Genomic DNA, 22,606 nt, shown 5'->3' on the forward strand with positions numbered 1-22,606 from the left:
AGTTGGCTTAAAGCTCAACATTCAGAAAACGAAGATCATGGCATCCGATCCCATCACTTCGTGGGAAATAGATGGGGAAACAGTGGAAACAGTGTCAAGACTTTATTTTTTTGGGCTCCAAAATCACTGCGGATGTGACTGCAGCCATGAAATTAAAAGACGCTTACTCCTTGGAAGGAAAGTTATGACCAACCTAGATAGCATATTGAAAAGCAGAAACATTACTTTGCCAACAAAGGTCCGTCTAGTCAAGGCTGTGGTTTTTCCTGTGGTTATGTATGAATGTGAGATTGGACTGTGAAGAAAGCTGAGTGCCGAAGAATTGATGCTTTTGAACTGTGGTGTGGAGAAGACTCTTGAGAGTCCCTTGGACTGCAAGGAGATCCAACCAGTCCATTCTGAAGGAGATCAGCCCTGGGATTTCTTTGGAAGGAATGATGCTAAAGCTGAAACTCCGGTACTTTGGCCACTTCATGCGAAGAGTTGACTTATTGGAAAAGACTCTGATGCTGGGAGGGATTGAGGGCAGGAGGAGAAGGGGACGACAGAGGATGAGATGGCTGGATGGCATCACTGATTCGATGGACGTGAGTCTGAGTGAACTCCGGGAGTTGGTGATGGACAGGGAGGCCTGGCGTGCTGCAATTCAGGGGGTCGCAAAGAGTTGGACACGACTGAGCGACTGAACTGAACTGAAATGTCACTGGTTGGAAATATAATGATTAATTTTATGTTATATTAATTCCATCTCAGAGTTTTAAGCTGAAACATAAATATTATTTAAGATTATTAAGTAGTGTGATAAACTGAAAATGAAAGTTTTTCTGGAGGCAGGGACTGGACTACCATGACTAGTGTTATAAAGTTCTACTGATTCTTTCTCACCAGAGCTGAGATTTATTTCTCCATGTCTTTATGATACTTAGTAGCCAGAATAACAGCCACCCAGAGTGTGGTGATAACTGTAAAGGTTATTAAATATGGGGTGGGAGAATACTAAATATGTTAGCGAAATCACAGTTTTCATTTGAGAACCTCACTTGCATCTAACACGCTTTCCAGTTGAGGTCTTCTTTTCCCCTCAGCTTTCAGAAAGCTTGAAAACAAATTCTGCTGCATTGACTTCATTTGCTTTATGATAGGGTCAGTTGATTAGCAGGTCAGGGCTGCTGAATCTCTGGATTTCAGTGCAGTACTCAATAGAATCTCATGATGTCTCTGTAGCATATGTTAGAGCTGTCTCCTCAGCCTTGTCATCCTGGACAGATGGTTATTATGGGTCAAATATAGCAAGATGGATTTTATTAGAGATAAATGTTAAGTCTTGCACTTGGAACCAAAGAACACAAACTGAACAAGGAAACCATTGGAGGGATGTTACTTAATAGCAACTTATATAATAAAAGAGTAACAGGATGTGATCTCTCTTGACCTCTCAGTATGAGCTACATAGCACAAATGTGTTGTTAAAATGTAGTCTCAGAAACTCCTGTACATTAATAAGACTACATCTGGGGCATTGTTCTCCATTCGCTTTTCCAAGAGACTTTGACAAATGGAAAATAAATTTGGAGGTCTGTGTCAGGAATGGTGGGGAGGACATTCAAAACTATGTCATGAGACACAGTTGATGAAAACGGGAATGGCTAGTCTTGAAAATATTGGTACTCTTTTAAACAATGAGAGCTCTCCATAAAGAAAAAAGAAATGGAAGAAAGAACAGAATTGACTCCCTTGTGTGCTCATGAAAGCATTCAAGCAAAGACTGGGTGGACATTTTTCAAAAATGATCTTGATGATTAGAGTGGAACTACAGGAGATTTCCCTGGTGGTCCCGTGATTAAGAATCCACCTTGTAGTGCAGGAGACAACAGGTTCAATCCCAGGTCGGGTAACTAAGATCCCGCATGCCACTGAGCAACTAAGTTCTTATGCCACAACTAGAGAATTTGTGTCCTACAATAAAAGATCCCACATGATGCAACTAAGACCCAACATAGCCAGATAAATAATAATTATTTTTTAAAAAGAGTGGAACTACATACCAACTAAAATATTCTTTCAACTCTAAGATTGTATGAATCTACATAATTTCTAAAAAGCAGGCAACATGAGGACATGAGGATGGGCAAAAAGAGAAAACACAGGTTTAAACTAATAAAATTCAAACAAGTACTTAGATACTTCCTAAATTCAAAGCATTGTTCAAGTTACCATAAATAATTTGAAAGTGATGTCATTTTCAGATTTGGGTCCATAATCAATGAGAAGATAACTCGTTTCCTTGGCCTTGTTTTATAGTCTAGTCTCCTGAGACAAGATCTAGGGCTTGGAAGCCCAGCACAACTCTCTTCTTCAGGAAAACCTGGGACACCCTACTACTCATTTTCTGCCACAAGTTCCAGAAGAAGACCACTCCATGACTCTGCAGCACTTGGTAAGTGTATCACACAACAAATCCCATTTAAAAATGTTTCTTCCCCACCATCACCCCCATTAGTTTATGCTTCTGGCTACACTTCTAATTAGAAATCATTTGATTTCTTGGGTGTCATGATGATATTAGGGCTTATTTGCATAAAGCAGTATATACTTAATAAACAGTTTAATATTTTTATTTGATCATCACCTTAAGAGGAACTGAATAGTGGAAAATTGAGCTTTAAAAATGGGACTAGTTTTCCCTCTTGTAATAAAAATGTCATATACTAATATTAATCCCTTATTCTTGACTACAGTTGATACAATGCTGAACAGTCTGCAAAATGGTTTTATAATATACATTCTCATTTCATTCATATAGCAGTCCTACTAGTCAGTGGGCGTAATACAGGCTTTAACATAAAACTGAGGCTCAAAGGACAGCATATTCGTATACCTAGTAGGTGGTTTATGCAGACTTTCTGACTCCAACTCCAATGTTCTTTGCATATTCGTTGCATCTATTCCTCAATTTTTAAAAATCGAAGTAAAATTAACATAAAATTACCTTTATTAAAGTGTACAATTCAGTGACATTTAGTATATTCGCAATGCTGTACAACCATTTTCTCTATCTAGTTCCAAAACACTACCTCAAAAGGCAACTCAGTAACTATCAAGCATACACCTCTCATTTTCCTTACTTCTTTCCTTCATGTCTTGTGTGTAGCCTAACCAGGCCAGTCTGTTTTCATGTTGCTGCTTACAGCAAGCCTCAGGTATACTCTTACACCCTATCCAGTCAATGTTGAAATGTGAGACTTTTGGATTATTCTTACAAAGAATCCTCTATATGAGAAAATTGAAACTGTAAAGCATGTTTATATTGAGGATAGGCCACCCTCTAAAATAAACCAAAAGAAAATAGGTCCTAGCTATTTATTCCACAAATACTTGTTATGCTTCTAATTTGTTATATCTACCTTTGTAAGGGCTTTCTCCAGGTGGCACTAGTGGTAAAGAATCTGTCTGCCAATGCAGGAGACATAAGGGATATGGGTTTGATCCCTCTATCAGGAAGATCTTCTAGAGAAGAGCATGGCAGCCCACTCTGTTATCCTTCCCTAGAGAATCCCATGGACGAGGAGCCTGGCGGGCTACAATTCATAGTGTCGCCAAGAGTCAGACATGACTGGAGCGACTTAGCACACAGGCACCTCTGTCAAACCCAAAATTTGCTAAAATATCCCTAGCCTTTGAGTCTAGAGTATGCTTAAAGGTATAAAAGGGCACAGTGATGGATTGTCATATTAGTCATAGAGATCTCTGGTTAGATGTGCCCACCTCTGCTTATAGGTGATTGAGTATTTGTGCTGTTGGAACAAGCCCCTGTGATTTAGACCAATATACTTATTAAGGAAATGGTAAGATATAGTATCTTTTCTCCATCTCCACTTTTGTTTCCCACCAAATCAGTTAGGGTAAAAACGTTCTTTTGACTCTAGATGTGTCAGTGTCACTCTAGAAAAATACCTTGTTAGAATGCTGTGTGAGCACACACCATGACAGAAAGCACTAATATAGACTAGTACACTACTACTAAAAGTTCAGGGACGAAATGAACCACTGGAATATTGAGGGTGAGGGGAGGGACTTGATTTCATTTAAAACTCAAGCTTCCCAGAAATTAAGGCTTGTATATTCATTTTTATTTTGATTATGATGTTAGATACTATGGATTCTCTCTTTTATGCCAGGTACAGTGTTATACATACTATATCTTTATAAAAATTCTAGTAAGTTATAATATTAACGTCATGTTACATGGGCTTCCTTTGTGGCTAAGCTGGTAAAGAATCCGCCTGCAATGAAGGACATCTGGGTTCAGTCCCTGGGTTGGGAAGATCCCCTGGAAAAGGGAAAGGCTACCCACTCCAGTATTCTGGCCTGGAGAATTCCATGCTCTGTATAGTCCAGCGGGTCGCAGAGGTGGACTGACCTACTTGCACTTCACGTGTAACAAATGAGGAACCAATATGCAGGAAAGTAAGCAACTTAGCCAAAGCTTGGTATTCAAGGAGGCCCACTCATCTCCTGTGTAAATACCACCTAGTAAATTATTATTCCACTCTTCGTTGTTATTTCTCAGTCTTAGACACTCTCTCTTGGTATTGCAGTTACTCATAAAATCTCTGGAAGGATTTCAGAGATAATCTATACCAATTTTAGCATCTTTTCAAGATATTTAGATGCTTTAGAAAATCAACATTCTGCAAAACACTGACTTAACAATTGATAATAGTTTTGCCACAAATTTTAATATAAACCTAATAATAATGGCTAAAATTTATTGTGTCACTTTCTGTTAGGTACTGCTCTGAGCATCTTTCTGTATTCCCTTTATTGCAACAGGTCCAGGAAGTTATTGTAGATAACTGAAGTTAAAAGAAGTTAAGTAACTTGCCCAAGCTCACACAGCTGCTATATGATGGAGCTGAAATTTGAATCCAATCAGCTTACTCTCTTAACTGTTATACTTTGAAACCTCCCAAAAGTGAACTTTGTATTCTAAATTCATGATTTTGAATCCAGCATTGATGCATGTAATTGTATAACGGCAACTAATGATTAGATTAAAAATATAAAAGAAGAATTTCCATTCCTAGGGCAGGGAAAAAACTGGCCTAATCCAAAGAGCAATGTATTCTACTGCTAGTTATCCCAAAGTAGAGTGATGGGCTCTAGATTTATAGGAACAGTTCAGTTGACTGTCTCTATTAATATGGACTGTGTCTTTTGCTCAGGGGATACTGTATTAGTTGTGAAGAGTTGGGTTTTAGAAAAAGCCTCCCAAAGAACAAAAATTTTGCTAGTAAGTTTTATAAATAAAGAGTGTGCCAGATGTTGTTTATCTTTGGCACTTTTATTTTAAGGAAATATAGGCTGCCTCTTGGTAGGAACCAGATGCTAATGAGTGTTTTTTTCTCTCTTTATTGTACATAATTTTTCCACATACTACTTATGAAGTTGCTTTTTTAGCTTTGCAGCCTCCTGGTATGTTTACTAAGAATCCCAGCCCTAATTTAAATGAATTTCATTCTTTCTTAAACAATTGAATGTTTTACTGTCATATTATTTATGACCCAGGAAAATACCATTTTTGCAGTTCTAACTTTTATAGTTTTCAAAAGCATTGTAGTTAATATTAGCCTTCTTACATGTTTTCTCTTTTTAATAGCAAACCCATCTGAGAAATCCTGAATTTGATCCATTATTTGTGTATGATTGGAATGCTGCATTTAACACCGTTTTTACAATAAAACGAACAAGTATTAAATTTTAAATTTTACAAATAGTACCAAGTGAGGCTGGGTAGGCATATGAAAATATTCATGTTATCCTTTAATAAATAATCTGTATCTTAGAAAGAAATATACTTTAATTGTTTCTTGGAAATAAATATAAACATCCAAGAATAAATTGTATAGAAATTAGTGCTGAAGTTTCCATTTTAACCACATATTGTTACAGGAAATATTCTTGTAGAATACTTATAGGATGATATCATATATGACAATGCTTGTGTTTAATAGTTTATGTAATATATTTCAGGTATTAGTATAACCTTTACTTTTCAGTTATTAAATATTTCAAATTTTTAACATAATTTGTAGTATAACATTAGCTTTTAGTCTAATATGCTTTTAAACCTAATTCTCAGTGTGATATGAACACTAGATTTGTGTCTCCCTTAAGGAGTCATATTACTAAACTGACCTGTTGCACCAGATGCCCATCTGCAGATGAAAATGAGATAAATGATGAAAAGTGCCTAGTATGAAGCCTTGTACATAATAGGTACTTAAGAAATATTATTCCCTTTTCTCAAACATGCTTATTGGTTTGTTATTTTCTCTCTTGTTTTACTTTGTTTGCTGCCATCTTCCCAGACTTACAGGATATGTATTTCAGAGTACATCACTTCATTAGGAGTACGTGTTTTACACTAGAACTGGTTAGGAAGAATGGAACTCCTATCCCTGTATTCCCTTACTTATTCCTAAATCCTGGAAAACGAGGAAGGTACTAGGAGGGAAAATCCTTTCCTGCTCATTTGAAGTCTGAACTTTTCTAAAATAAATGCTGATGAAATATACTGTTTCCCACGTACAGATCCTTTGCAAGCAAAGAAAGTCAGAAAAGTACCTCCTGGTTTGCCTTCTTCTGTAAGTACCACTTCTTTTTTTTTGACTTTGTGGTAAGCAAATTAATTTCAGGTATTCAGTATCTGCAGACTGTCAGGATACATTCAGTTGGTGTCAGTAGGCATACTTCACATAGTAATTGATCTCTGCTTCACAGAATCATTGATTGAGTTAAATCTGAATTCAGTGTTAGGTTTTTAGATTTCTCTGCAATGATTTGTAGTTTACTCATATGCTTTCACTCCGTGTCCCTGTCATTTGAATTCCCCTCTTGGGAAGAGGACTAGGCCGCTAGCTGTCAAAGAAGATCTCCTATACAGGTCTTTTGATGTTTAATTAGTCATTATGTTGCTGAACAGGAGGACAGACAGAGATTAATAGCTGAGAATCTTAGAAATTTACATTTGTAATAATCCCAATGGAGCTAAAGACATTAGGATTCGACGGACGCGTTCGGCTCAGCTTGCCTCAGTAGGACTGAGGTTATTAATATGCATAAATCACCAAGTCAGATGTTCATTGTGAATCTCTTGTGGATTTTAAAGCCTTCATTAAGCCTTTCCTAACTTCAGCCTAGCATCAGGAAAGCTTTCGAGCAACTAGTTTGTTGATCCCTCTTTGCTCAAAAATGTATCCTTTGAGAATAAAGAGCTTCATGAGAATAAAAAGATTGGAAAGGTTTGGTGAACAATCATTAATGACCATGATAATCTGATGCTGTAGGGATGTTTGCGCTGTTAAATATACTTTATTCTCTTAAAGAGTAAAAGTATTTGTAAATGAACCTACATCATAAATCCACCTACAATTTAAAAATCCCTGGTGTGAGAAGGGGAGATTTTCTTCCTCTCCCTTTGCTTAGAACAAATGGGGAGTGGGGCTTTTGGATTGAGGCTGCTTGCCTTATAGGGTACATCTCTTTGTTGTGTAAATGGGTGTTGGCCTTTTATTTGGCAGTACTTAACACATGAGCGCAGGTGCTGCTGGGTGAGTCACAGCTCATCCAAGTATACACTGAATGGAATATCTGCCTTGGCAAGTAGTAATCTAGAAGGAGCAGCATGGGTCTGAGCTTTTTAGTTTTTATTAAGGCTGAAGTAGAGATATTATCTTTTTGGTTGTTTGCCTTCCTTCTTTCCTATGTTCTTCCCCCGCCCTCTCTTCTGTATGATACATGAAAACTCAAATTTGAAATCCTCTTTGAAATTCACTTCCAGATGGATCTGAGTTTTATGCAGCCTAGGGCAGCTGTGCTCTGAACCTGCAGCCTACCTGGAAGGTTGGATTGCAGCTGCAGGCATTCTTAAAAGCTTTTGCTTGCATAAGCACTTGGACCCACTGGAGGCTGAATAGCTGCTTGATAAACAAAATGAACACAATGCCTCAAATCATTATTCCCGAAGACAGGATTTTTTTTTTCAGCAACAGCTAAAAATAGTTGGGCAATTTACATTTTAACAGTTGTGTGCTTTGCAGGGGTAGGTGGTTCCACAGTAGAACATGATTTCTGCTAGATAAACAGAAGTCATATATAAATCTGACAGAACTGCTAAAACATGGAAGAAAGTATGCAGTCTTTCTGGTAATTTGTTACTATAATTCTATAAGAGTAACAAGTTAAATTACATATTAATATTTGGTAGAACTATACAGGTTTTAAAAAATACCAAATTAGTAGATGAAAAATTCATCTCATTTCTTTGCCTTATAATATTTTAAGAAACATTATCTTTTTTATGTTTCATAGTTCTTTCATTTTTAAAACAAAAAGGCAAAAAGGACAGAGCAGCCTGGAAAGAGAATAGACACTGGAGGTCACCAGTGTTCTTTATGTCCTAATAGTAATTGCATTCACTACCTGGAGGTAGCTCTCTGTATTGTCTCAGGTCTTAAGGATGAGCCACCGAGAGAGAGAAAGTGAATGAATTGTGATGAAAGTTTGATTTCTTTGAGAACCACTAGGCAATTTCACAAGTCAGGCCTACTTAAATATATTGTATTACTAGCTGCTTTATTTAGGATTTATTAGATATGTTTCTATAAAAAAGATTAGAGATTATTATTTTCAGTTCTGTACTTAACATCAGCATTCAACATGATCATATTGCTTTGAAACTATGCTGAAAATAGTTTTTCAAGCATATTAAAAGTTATTAAGAATATATAAATAATGAATTTTAATTGAAAATATATTTTAGATTAAATGCTGTGTTAAATCTCAAGTTTTAAAAAAAGAATTTTTTTAAACTGAAAACTAGTGCTTTGATAAATACTAAAATAACAAACTAAAAACACTTATGGCTACACTGCTTACCTTTTCAATGTTTAAAACAAAGGGGATTTAAAATATTGGTTTTCTATTTGGATGCTTTTACTGAATATATTTAATTCATAGGCCTTTTACAGTGTGAATTGTTTTAAAATGGGTATAAAAATGAAAATGGACTATGTATATTTTATTTCATGGTCATTTGTAGATCTTACTTCCCAAACTAGAAACTTCACCATAATATTTCAGATGTCCCAGTTTGCTGCTGGTCCATTCTTTCTTTAGTCATCTGTAAAATGCATGTTACCTTTACCAAAGAAAGTAGAAGAGCTAGGTTAGTACTGCATCGCTCACACAGCTCTGGAAAAAGCAGGCAGGGTTACTTAACATGCCAATCTTGGATAACTACATAATTTGACCACAGACCGTTGGCTAGAGGCCTTTTCTTTTTGTAAGCCATGCTACATATTTGAGTATCATAGTTACAAACCTTAGCTCTTCTGTTCCTCTCCACAGAACAACTGAATGGTAATTTCTGTCTGTGGATAAAGGTCTGTTAACGGTGTATTGACATTATTAAAGCAGTATGATCAGTGAGGTTAAGAAAACAGTATGTTCAGATCTGCTGTCTGAGTTATCGATTGGTTGTGTGACCCTGGACTTGTCAGTTAGCCCTTGAAAAGTTTGGACTAAGTTTCTTTCAGGTCTAAAGTGTTACATTCTTAGGGTTTTAAAATTAATATGCTCAGTACATAACCAAAAGGCATAATGGGCATAGTTTTCTTCTTACCAATGAAAAAAATTGTATTCTTAAATTAAGCATGTAAGTTTTCCACTTGTTTCTCTAGACAGGTTGAAATATTGAACAAAGTGAGCTTTTGTAGCAGAAACTATAGAGTGATACCTGGAAATTGAATTTGATCATACACACACCATCATTGCCTGCAGGGAACTAGTGTGACAAACAAGCATTTAGTGAATTAATTGTATATATTTCAGTGAGTCAAGTAAAAGTGTGGACCAAGTACTCTGGAAACAGTAAGTAGAATTAACCCTGCCTTAGGAAGTACTAATGGCATCAAGAGTTGACATTTGAACTCTGTCTGACAAGATTAGCAGCAGTTGATACAGATAAAAAGCATAGACATGTGAAAAACATAAACACATTCTGAAGCCACATCTAGAAGTACAGCCTTAACTGAATTCTATACCCAATACAGCCTTCATGCATTTCCTATAAGGCAGGCCCACTCTCCCATCTAGAGATGATTGAGGAATAATACATAAGACCAACTCAGATATGAAAAGGGATAAATTGTTATCGTAGTCTAGCTTGGATAAAAGCGTAAAGCCTCCTGGCCAATAGATAATAGGAGGCATTTGTAGTTGTTAAGATTATCTGGGAGTCTTTCTGAAGGCATGGGTGTGCTTTGACTTTGCAGGATGTCATCCTTCCTTTTTAGGGCTCCTGAACCTCTCCTCTCCTCCTCTCACCACTAACTTTAGTCTTTGTTCTTTGTATTCACCTAAGCTGTTTTTCATCTGTATCAGATCTTTACTGAAATAAAACATTTGAGGAAATTTTGAAACACTGGATAGGGATTGAAGGCAATTGTGGTTTGTTTCCTAATAATTTGCGGGAAAAGTTGAAACATTTGCATTGTATTTGTTACCATCCTCTACAGTCTCAATGTCACTTTGTTAGAATAACATTTATCTTACATGTGTGCGGTTCTGTGCTAACTGTTATCTGTGTCATCTTAATCTTTAACTTTGTCACACAAATATATAACTAATATCCTCTTCTTACAAATGAGGAAATTGAGACTTAGATATTAACTTGTCCAAGATTACACATACAGCCAAAAATTACAACCAAACTTAATATCAGAGACCATTTTCTTTTTAATTTGAATGTTAAAGCATATTGTGTATTTTGGCATACTCATACTATGCCTTGGTATATTAAATTTAAAACTGTTTATTCTATCAGTTATGTTTTTCTTGATCAAACTTATTCATTGCTTTCTTATTTAAAGACCTATCACCATCTGAAAAGATGATATAGAAAACTAGCACATACTTCCTCCTCAAGCAGATGGGTTTTGTCTGGCCTCAGCTGCTTTTTGTTTTGTAGTCTTAGAGAATGCTTTTAAGTTCCCTGAACACCAAGTTTCTGTTTGTGAAAGGAGATAGTAATGCTTATCTCAAATGTTAGTACAAGGGTATTATGTGCCTAACATGTGCCTGGTATATAATAGACACTCAGTAAATGTTCCTTTTTTTTTTCTAGTTCCTACCACTACAGCCAGAAGTTTAAACGAATTTTTACCATTTCATGTTACATACCCCTCTTTTTTTTTTTTTTTGACTGCTTCATGAGGCTTATGGGATTTTAGTTCCCCAACCAGGGATTGAACCTTCAGAAGTAAGAGCACAGAGTCCTAACCACTGGACCTCCAGGGCATTCCCATACCATACTTTGTTGAAAAGCAAGGAAAAGTGAAAACATAAATCTTATGATTATAAAAAAAAAAAAAAAGGCAATATATGTACTTGGAACATTATGAGTAGTAAATTGCAGCCTCTGTTGTTAAGAAAGCATTTCTTTTCAGAAAAGAAACCCATAAAACGAGGGAAAATTTGTTGAATCAATACCTGCTTGGAATTCATGCTAATTATTTTTTGTTTTCTGAAGTATCAAGAGTCTGTACTTTCTTCTTCCCTTTATTCTGTCATTGGTTGAACATCTTTATGGTCCTCTGAAGCATTTTTCAGATGGAGGGAAGTTTATTTGCTCTTTATTTCTTGACTTGATATTAGTATTTCCAAACAGATTTTTTTTTAATATGCTGCAGAAAATGCAGAATCCTGAAATAAGAAAGGCGTGATACACTTTGCAGATTTTTATCACCAGAAAGTAAACACCTAGTCATATTTCAGAATGCCTTTAAACCCAAATTGTGATCTTGTTCAATAGCATTTGAAAACATCTTTTGAACAACTTGTCATGCCCTGCATCAAAATGGCAAATCTTAATTCATTTTCACTGTAATTGATGTTGACTTAAAAAGTAGTCACAACCTAAAATTTAAGAATTATTTTTTATTTGGTAGAGATTTTTAGGACTTCAGTGACTGTGACATCCTTGTTTACTGATTTGGCAGGAAATACCCCATTTCTCCCTGGTTTAGAGTCCCATGCATAGACTGATGACTATTTGTTTCTTGGTTAAATATGCTAGTCTTTGTCCTCTGTCTGTAAGTATGTATATATTATTCAACAAAAGGTATAACAGTTTATCAAATAATTTCTTTGCTTTAATTTTTTTGAGAGTTAAACTCCAAAGTGTATTTTATCTCCCCTGCCATTATGAAAAAAAAAAAATTTCTGATACTTCCCTCATAAGAAATTTTTGTTTCTTAGATAAATCAAAGTAACTTAAACACCACTTTTTCTTGCTTTGCTGTGGACAAGTATAGAGTTCTATAACTTTTGGATTGGTCATTGAATGTAGTTTAGGAAATGATGCCTTCCTTTCTCCCAAACTTTTGTGGGAATTAATTTTGTTAGGAATGGCTTTTTTAAATTAATGTGGATATTTTGTCATTTTTAATACTGAATTTTCTCTTTTAGGGACACCCCTTGAGATGAACTGGAGATGTTCTGAGTTGTTTCTAAATCGCAGAGACCACTAAACATGTCTAAAGATCTAGCATTTGCATGTACATACTAAATATAATTAGTAAAAATATTAGATAAAGTCAGAATATTAAATTCTGAGGGTGGCTAAAGTGAGGATTTTAATAGGAAAGAGAACAAATACAACTCTCTGGAGCTGATAGAAATTAATAACTTAGAAAATCACCATTTAAAAGATTGGTGTTTATCTGAACCAGTAAGAAAAAGGTCAAGGGTTAGAGAACTACAGAGATATTGTTACCTCCAGTTTATCCACAAAAATAGTGAGATGAGCAGCAGGTACTATACTTTCAAAGAGAATGTTCTCTGGAAGTCACTAGGAAGCTAGAGTAACAGTGTTTTTATAGACAGTTGATTGAGTCCCAACTAGCAAGAATCCTAGTGATTCTAGAATAGTATTTACAGGCAGCACCAGCTTCAGCTGAACTTCATAAAGTGAACACTCCAGTTTCTGAACACGTGTTGGAATAGCTGTTTGCTTAGCTCCTTTAGCTGACAATCCTGTAGGATACACAACTAGGTACTTAAGAGTCTTATTTCAGACTGTTAGATAATCTGTCTCTATTTGAAGGCTACCTCTATATAAAATTTTCAAGTGGCTGATTCTCTGACCTCATAGATCCTTCGAGCAGAAAAATCTTAGTATCTAAGGGAATGGTTCGATAATCCATTCCAAACTTATATTCAGTTTAGTCATTGAATGAAAGATTTTCTTCATACATGAGTGAGAAAAAATAGCCACTGTTTATACTGACAGTAACTACTGTTCAGAACAGTGTCAGACTTGTATCAGTGTAGATAACGGGCTTTTAATCCATATTTCTAAGATGTTCATTTTTGTGACAAGCCAGCCCATATTTGATATGATTTTAAATAAAATTAAAAAAAAAAAAAGAATGAAAATTTACTAGCTAGTGAGTCCAGTGATCTGTTTGTACTGATTTGATGGTACAGCCACATTGATATTTGTTGTTTTCTGACCTTTCTTTGTTAAGAAGAAAGAACATGCTGAATTTCACCAGCTTTTGCAATGTATTGAACTCCTCAGCTGCTATATTTTAGATTTTTGAGACATTACAAACCAGATGTAAGATAGGACCCAGTGTGTGTTTGAGAGAGAGAGAGAGAGAGATTTGTATGGCTTTTAAAGTATAAAGTATTAGTTGCTCAGTCGTGTCTGACTCTTTGTGACCCTGTGAACTGGAGTCCTCCAGGCTCCTCTGTCCATGGGATTTTCCAGGCAAGAATACTGGAGTGAACTGCCATTTTCTTCTTCAAGGGATCTTCCCAACCCAGGGTTCGAACCTGGGTTTCCTGTATTGCAGGCAGCTTCTTTACCATCTGAGCCACCAGGGAAGTCCAAAAAGGATATGTGGTTGAATTCTATAAATGCTTTTAGATTTTTAAGCCCATGGATGTGTCATTCAACATCAGTAGAATCATAAAGTTTTTTTGGTTTTGTTTTTTATCTAATAAAATAGAGGATTATTTCTTCAACTATAGGAAACAAGGTATAAATTCAGAAGCTCCAGATTTTATCACTGGGGATGTTTACTGCTACTGCTGCTAAGCCACTTCAGTCGTGTCCGACTCTGTGCGACCCCATAGACAGCAGCCCACCAGGCTCCGCCATCCCTGGGATTCTCCAGGCAAGAATAGTGGAATGGGTTGCCATTTCCTTCTCCAATGCAGGAAAGTGAAAAGTGAAAGTGAAGTCGCTCAGTCGTGTCCGACTCTTAGCGACCCCATGGACTGCAGCCCACCAGGCTCCTCCATCCATGGAATTTTCCAGGCAAGAGTACTGGAGTGGGGTGCCATTGCCTTCTCCAGGGATGTTTAGGGCTCTAGATTTTATTCTAAGTTAGGGAAGATATTTACATCCTAAGTAATTTTATGACATGAAATTTGCCATCACTAATATTCCCTTTGTTGTAGTTTGTTTAGTGATGTTTTAGTTTGAAAAGCCATTTACTGTACTCCTATAATAATTTCAAGGACTGTAGTGCAGTTGACGGGGATCTGCCTGCCCATGCAGGGCATATAGGTTTGACTTCTAGTCTAGGAAGATTCCACATGTTGAGGAGCAGCTGGCCCCTGCACCATAACTATTGAAGCCCAGACGGCTAGAACCCGTGAGCCACAACTGCTGAGCCTGTGTGCCACAACTACTGACACTTGTGTGTTTAGAGGCTGTGCTCTGCAACAAGAGAAGCCACCCCAGTAAAGCCCACACAAAGCATCAAAGACCCAATACAGAAAAATAAGTGAATAAAAAAAAATTTAAATAATTTCAAGGAATGTAATGTATACTGTACAGGTAAGTTCATAGTTAGACTTCTAAGAATTTTAAAAACACTGCTAGCTCCAGGATAGTTTCTTATTCTCCACCCCCCGACCCACACTGCCCGTGTTTGTATTCATGGAACAAATTTTAAATGGAATAATATTTTTTAAAATTTTGACTGTGCTGAGTCTCTACTGGGGCAATGTGGGTACCTTTCTAATTGCAGAGTCCAGGCTTAGTTACCTCAAGACTTGTAGGATCTTAGTTCCCCAATCAGGGACTGAATCCACATTCACCCCACTGGAAGGCAGATTCTTAACCACTGGACATCAGGAAAGTCCCTAAACAAATTTTAAAGGGTTAGCCCTTCAAAGTTTGGTGTTTTTTTAAATTATCTGTTGAGAAATCTGTATGCAGGTCAGGAAGCAACAGTTAGAACTGGACATGGAACAACAGACTGGTTCCAAATAGGAAAAGGAGTACATCAAGGCTGTATATTGTCACCCTGCTTATTTAACTTCTATGCAGAGTACATCATGAGAAATGCTAGGCTGGAAGAAGCACAAGCTGGAATCAAGATTGCCGGGAGAAATATCAATAACCTCAGATATGCAGATGACACCACCCTTGTGGCAGAAAGTGAAGAGGAACTCAAAAGCCTCTTGAGGAAAGTGAAACAGAAGAGTGAAAAAGTTGGCTTAAAGCTCAACATTCAGAAAACGAAGATCATGGCATCCGGTCCCATCACTTCATGGGAAATAGATGGGGAAACAGTTGAAACAGTGTCAGACTTTATTTTTCTGGGCTCCAAAATCACTGCAGATGGTGACTGCAGCCATGAAATTAAAAGACGCTTACTCCTTGGAAGGAAAGTTATGACCAACCTAGATAGCATATTGAAAAGCAGAGACATTACTTTGCCAACAAAGGTCTGTCTAGTCAAGGCTATGGTTTTTCCTGTGGTCATGTATGGATGTGAGAGTTGGACTGTGAAGAAAGCTGAGCGCTGAAGAACTGATGCTTTTGAACTGTGGTGTTGGAGAAGACTCTTGAGAGTCCCTTGGACTGCAAGGAGATCCAACCAGTCCATTCTGAAGGAGATCAGCCCTGGGATTTCTTTGGAAGGAATGATGCTAAAGCTGAAACTCCAGTACTTTGGCCACCTCATGTGAAGAGTTGACTTATTGAAAAAGACTCTGATGCTGGGAAGGATTGAGGGCAGGAGGAGAAGGGGACAACAGAGGATGAGATGGCTGGATGGCATCACTGACTCAATGGACAGGGAGGCCTGGCATGCTGCGATTCATGGGGTCACAAAGAGTTGGACACAACTGAGCAACTGAACTGAACTGAACTGAATTAAATATATAACCCAATATGGGAGAAGGGGGTGACAGAGGATGAGATGGTTGGATGGTATCACTGACTCTATGAACATGAGTTTGAACAAGCTCTGGGAGTTGGTGATGGACAGGGAAGCCTGGCATGCTACAGTCCATGGGGTCACAAAGAATCGGACATGACTGAGTGACTGAACTGAACTCAATGACCCAATATATCTATAATATGGGAATATTTTATTAATTTTCAAAAATAATTTGGTTCTTGAAGTTGTTTCTGGAAATTTTGCACAACCAAAATTTAGAAAGTAAAACTTCACTTGTAAAATCAGGTGGTAAACCATATTTGGCCACAACTATGATTTGTGATCCCCTGCATTAGACTTAAAGAACATAAGTTAAGTATATGCCTAGAGTAGATATAGTCTTTCCATCATAAATCTACTTCCTATGAAAAGCAGACCCAAAGAGAAATAAAATTAAGTATTTTTTTTTAGACATATACCGTGTTTTTTGTTTGCTTGCTTTTAGATCCATTACTTCGGAGAAGGCAGTGGCACCCCACTCCAGTACTCTTGCCTGGAAAATCCCATGGGCAGAGGAGCCTGGTAGGCTGCAGTCCATGGGGTCACTAAAAGTCAGACACGACTGAGCGACTTCATTTTCACTTTTTCTCTTTCATGCATTGGAGAAGGAAATGGCAACCCACTCCAGTGTTCTTGCCTGGAGAATCCCAGGGGCAGGAGAGCCTGGTGGGCTGATGTCTATGGGGTCACACACAGTCGGACACAACTGAAGTGACTTAACAGCAGCAGCAGATCCATTACTTGATACTCATTAGTCCCGTCATCATTTGGTTAAGTTCCTGGGCACATACAAACTTTCCAGGACAGTTATTTGCCCTAAAATGTACCTGATTAGGATAGTTGAAGAACCTTCATATATAAAGTAGGTCCTATGATATCATAATTTTTCTAGAATTTAAATGTCATTTTAGGTAATAATATACAGAATAGTTTATGGCATCAAAAATAAGTCCATGTAGAGATATATTATTAAATGTTTATTTGAAACAGTTGAGTTCAAAAAGTAATTTAACTTTTATATAAACTACTATAATTTTTTCCTTGAACTTACATATACATGTCCCCAGTCACCATATTTTTTATCCTGGTTCAACTTCTTCATAGAACCCAGAGCTAAAAAGGTAGTTCCTGGCAGCTTGAGAATCAATTTGAACCCACATGTGCTTGTGAAACAGATTGCGTTCAAACAAGACATGTTCCTCTCTAAACATAAAAGCTGCATTCAAAACTTGAGAGTCTGTACTTAGATGACTAGAAAACTAACTTTTTTGTTGTTAACTTCTATAATTTAAGTGAATATTTATGGTTATTTGTTTTTTAGTTTATTGATGGCTAGTGTTAATAAGAAATAATAATAAGTAATAAAACTTAAGGCAGGAGGAGAAGGGGACGACAGAGGATGAGATAGTTGGATGGCATCACTGACTCAATGGACATGAATTTGAGCAGTCTCTGGGAGTTGGTGATGGACAGGGAAGCCTGGCGTGCCGCAGTCCATGGGGTCGCAAAGAGTCGGACGGGACTTAGCAACTGTAGTGAACTGAATAAAGCTCAAGTTTTCTGACTTGAACTTGATAATTTTTTAAATGTAAAACTTGACATTATTTGAAATCAATCTATCAATATCTTTTCAACATCACCAAAAGATATTTGTAAATTTTTAAAATCAGTCATTTGAATGAGAATTAGAAATTCATTGCTACTAGAGTGGAATGTGTTTAGTAAATTTCTACTGAGAAATTTAATTCATGCAAATTCATTCATTCAAGTGAATTCATTCTATTAAAGCTAGTGACTATAGAGTGCTTACCATGAATTAAAAATTCTTCTAGGCTTTAGATATTTAAGTAACAATAAACCATGGATCTCATACTCTGTCTTCAAGATGCTTATAGTCAAAAGATAACTTTGACCTTTGGAAATAAGCTAACTTTAAAATTTATTTCATTTGAGAAATTACTACCCTCTGGGAATGTAGTGAAGTATCCAGGACATGCTTTTTGAATTAAATTAAGAGGATAAAAATAAATACTGCGACGCAATTATTTTATGTTATCTGTAACAGGGAACATCATCTGTTAACGACTTTCTGCTCTAAGCTGTACCTTTCAGCTTCCTCCTACTCTGACTATTCAGATCATCAAAAATAAGTTAACTTGTTTTTTGGTACAAAACACTGAACTATTTGTCCTATTTTTTTTCCCTTAGTTAGGGCTTCCCCATAGCTCAGTTGGTAAAGAAACCACCTGCAAAGCAGGAGACCCCAGTTCAGTTCCTGGGTTGGGAAGATACCCTGGAGAAGGGATAGGCTAACCACTCCAGTATTCTTGGGCTTCCCTTGTGGCTTAGCTGGTAAAGGATCTGCCTGCAATGCAGGAGACCTGGGCTTGATCTCTGGGTTGGGAAGATCCCTTGGAGAAGGGAAAGGCTACCCACTCCAGTGTTCTGGTCTGGAGAATTTCATGGACTGTATAGTCCGTGGGGTCTCAAAGAGTTGGAGTGAGTGACTTTCACTTTCCCTCAGTTGTGCAGTTAACTCCTAGTTACACAGAATAATAGGAATAAATTTGTGCCCCAAATGGTAAATTACCAGTAATTCAGCTCTTAACTCTGCAGTGTGCAAGGACTGATGTAATTAACAATGCATGATCATGATCTTCATATGACAGATCACTATGGAAAACCATAATACAGGAAACCTTTCTCTAAAGGAAAAAAAGTTACAGTTTCATTGATATAAAAGTAAAACAGTTGTTATTTTCCCATACTAAAATTAGCTTCAAGAATGATCACTTGTTACTACCTATTGCTATCTTCATTATCCAAATCACTTTTCTCTTTGCTGAATTAAGGAAGCATCTTCCCAAGTGGGGCTTTCCAGGTAGCTCAGTGGTGAAGAATTTACCTGCCAGTGTAGGAGGTGCAGGAGACCTGTGTTTGATCCTTGGGTTGGGGAGATCCCCCTGGAGGAGGAAATGGAAACCCACTCCAGTATTCTTGTCTGGAGAGAGGCAAAAGAAAATTCCATGGACAGAGGAGCCTGGCAGGCTACAGTCCATGGGGTCACAAAGAGTCAGACACGACTGAGCAACTGAGCAAGCACACACGTACTTCCCAATTGGCCTCCCAGTTTTTCTTAAATCATTTTTTTTTTTTTTTTTTAGCACAGGCCAATCCTTTTAACATTTAAGTCAGATGATATCCTTCTGTTCAAAATTCTCCAGGAGCATCTCTTACACTGTAAAACAAAAGTCCTTAAAATGTTATCTGTTCCCTGCTACCCCCCAGACTTCATCTTCCACTAATTTATCCCTCTAGCCTTCCCTCCCTTAGTACCTATATGCTGCTGCTGCTGCTAAGTCACTTCAGTCGTGTCCAACTCTGTGCGAACCCACAGTTGGCAGCCCACCAGGCTCCCCTGTCCCTGGGATTCCCCAGGCAAGAACACTGGAGTGGGTTGCCATTTCCTTCTCCAATGCATGAAAATGAAAAGTGAAAGTGAAGTCGCTCAGTCGTGTCCGACCCTCAGCGACCCCATGGACCTCAGCCTTCCAGGCTCCTCTGTCCATGGGATTTTCCAAGCAAGAATACTGGAGTGGGGTGCCATTGCCTTCTCCATTGTACCTATATAGCTAGTACCTATATAGCTATATTCCTTAATATTTTTTTCTTTGATCACCTATCAATTTATCAGTGGAGAATCTTTCCTGACCATCTTGTATAAAATGGCAACACGCCCCATATTCCCCTCTTTCCTTTCCTGCTATGTTTTTCTCTGAAACATTTACTGCCATCTGATGTATTGTAGTTTGTTTATTCTTTATCTGTTTCACCCAGGAGAATCTTGGTCTTACATGGTTTATTGCTTTATCAGAATACTTATGTTGTTTATTGCTTTATCAGCAACTCCTAGGTGCATAATAGATGCTCAGTGAATATTTGTTGAATAAATAAACAAACTCAGATGATTAGCAATACAGCCATAGTTCTTTCTTCCTGAATCATACTCATTTGACTCAGGACGTATAAACAACATACTGGAAAATCTGAAATTAACATATCCTTCAGAAGAACTAGATATATTTTAGCTATATACTATAAAATGTTTAGCATACTTAGACTTTGTAAAAGCTTTTCAGGGAGTGATGGAAGAAAAAGCTCCAGGTTTTTCATCAGAAAGGTGGAAGTCTTTTCTGTGGCAAAGATCACTGAAATTCTTCCCATTTACATAGACCTAGTCTTTCTCTCAGTTAGATACATCACAGCTAGGAAGACCTGCGTTTGGTTGTTCATGTGTAGTCTAAGCATTTAGCATTTAATACTTGTGATCCTGTATTCATATTACCTTTATTCCAATTTTAGTGATAGTAACACAGTTTAAATTTTTTATAGATATCAGTCATTTCAGTCTGAAATAATCAGTGTTAACAGCAGTCCAGTGTTCCTCGAGATCACACAGCTGTGAAGGTGCTGTGGCCCTCTACCTGCTTTTCACTTTGTGTTCTCCTGTTACACCCTGTCAACTGTCCACCTTGCACATTCATTACAGCCACCTTTGTTCATAACCCACAGAACAGTCTGTGTTACGATCTACAATGTTCTCCAGCCAAAAGGCACAAAGAAGCAAATAACAGGCCCAAGTTCTTTATTACAGAAGAGTGCAGAGGCCACAGCCTGCTTAGTTAAGATGGGCTCTCTTGAATTAAGGATTGACTCCTTAACTCTGTTGCCTGCTGAAATTATAACAAAGCCATCTCTGTAGAGGCTTACATGTTTATTTGAAGAATATGGCCAAAAATCTTAAATTTTCCTTGTGATGCTGTAGTAAACATAAAATGTCTGACCTGTAGATCAAACTGCACATTATTAAGAAATCAAAATTGTTATTGAGCTGATTAGATGACAGAGTTAGGTAGGAGTTGTTACCTGTTGGTAAGATGTCAGCTCTTCTTAGTTGTTTTGTTTTGTTTTACAGACACTATAGAGCTGTTTAAAAAGATTTTAGTTTTAAATGAAAATATCATTAGTGGAAATATATAAACCCCTTGTAAAGATAATTTATTTGCAAGTGTATAAATGTTGTTAGAAGACAAAAAGCATTTGGATTCTTAGATTAGAATTGAGAAGTTGTAATGTTTTTTGATTCCCTTCCTGATCAGTCTTTCATTTTATGTGAGACTGTAGGCTTTTAACTGTGCCACTCAAAGGTATGATTATAAAAATACAATTTAAAATTGGTGTGTTAACATTTAGTTATCATCTATGCCAGTTAGTCTTAATCTGAGTTTTCAAAGTTAATAATGGAAGATGTAAATCTTTCAAAAACCTAACGAATTGTGTAACTTACTGAAATAAATTATCCATGCTGTTGAAAACATCAGATTTCTTTCACTAAAATTCTTTCAGCCCAGCATGGCAATGCTTCGTTTTAATCAGAAGTTCTGAATGGAAGTTGCATGTTTGTTTTTTTTAAACAGGGAAAAATATTTATTATAACTCAATAAAAAAAATCTGGGAGAAAAAAAATCTTTCAAAATAAAAATTCAGTGCTTTGGGGTGGAGTAGATAATAAAAGGTTTTATTGGTGGTGAAATGGCTAGGAAATCTTTGGCCTAGTTTAATGCCTGAGTTTTCCAGAAATGGAAACTTAGACTCAGGGAAATTCAGTGACCTCGCCTATGCTCTCATGCCTCCTCTCATGCCTTAAAAACCTAAGTCCCTGTCTTCTGACTCCCAGTCCAGTGCTCTTTTTCATCATATGGTATGACTCAGTGTTCTGGAACCTAAGCAGCCTATCTCATGTTACAGAGGACTAATAAATGGTAGGGAGAAAGATATATAAAACAAGTAGCTTAATGCATTTTTTTTCTTTCAAAGTTTTGTGACTGGTTCTCAATCTTTCTGGTAAGGGCCACTTGTTAGGGTGGTATATTGCCTTTACCAGTGAAGCATACTAAGCATTACTGAAACTTTTAATTCATTTTGCTTTGAACTAACACCATCTCCCACCTCTTCCTTTGTTTATTATACCCTCCTCAGATGTATTTTCAAACTGAAGTATTGTTTGGTTTTTGTTGAGAATGGTCACCTGAATTTAGTGGTAAGAAATTATTATTTTTAGGATAGATCTTTTCATAAATTCAGAGTCTGCATGAGTTCTTCCAGTGAGTATTGCCAAAATGAACTCTACTTAATCATTCAATATATGAGGCAGAGTGATTTGGTGGATTCTCAGTACTTAACTAATTAGAGGTATGAAGTATTAAAAAATTACTACCACTAGCAAGAATTTTTATTGG

The 22,606-nt window shown here is 37.0% G+C and overlaps 1 protein-coding gene across 10 annotated transcripts in view; it reads left to right on the plus strand.

The window, feature by feature from the left end:
- The window catches only part of TCF12 (transcription factor 12), a 393,760-nt gene that overhangs the window by 304,716 nt on the left and 66,438 nt on the right, over positions 1–22,606 (plus strand). For all 10 annotated transcript variants that reach the window (XM_086321160.1, XM_086321163.1, XM_086321164.1 and 7 more), the window contains 2 exons: positions 2,302–2,437; positions 6,595–6,647. In XM_086321160.1, coding sequence (XP_086177286.1) covers positions 2,302–2,437; positions 6,595–6,647 — 189 coding nt within the window. The remainder of the gene's footprint in view (positions 1–2,301; positions 2,438–6,594; positions 6,648–22,606) is intronic.

The sequence above is a fragment of the Bos grunniens genome, chromosome 10 (genome assembly GCF_055505025.1).
Source record: "Bos grunniens cultivar Pamir isolate PY7600 chromosome 10, Bosgru_T2T1.0, whole genome shotgun sequence".
NCBI classification, from domain to species: domain Eukaryota; kingdom Metazoa; phylum Chordata; class Mammalia; order Artiodactyla; family Bovidae; genus Bos; species Bos grunniens.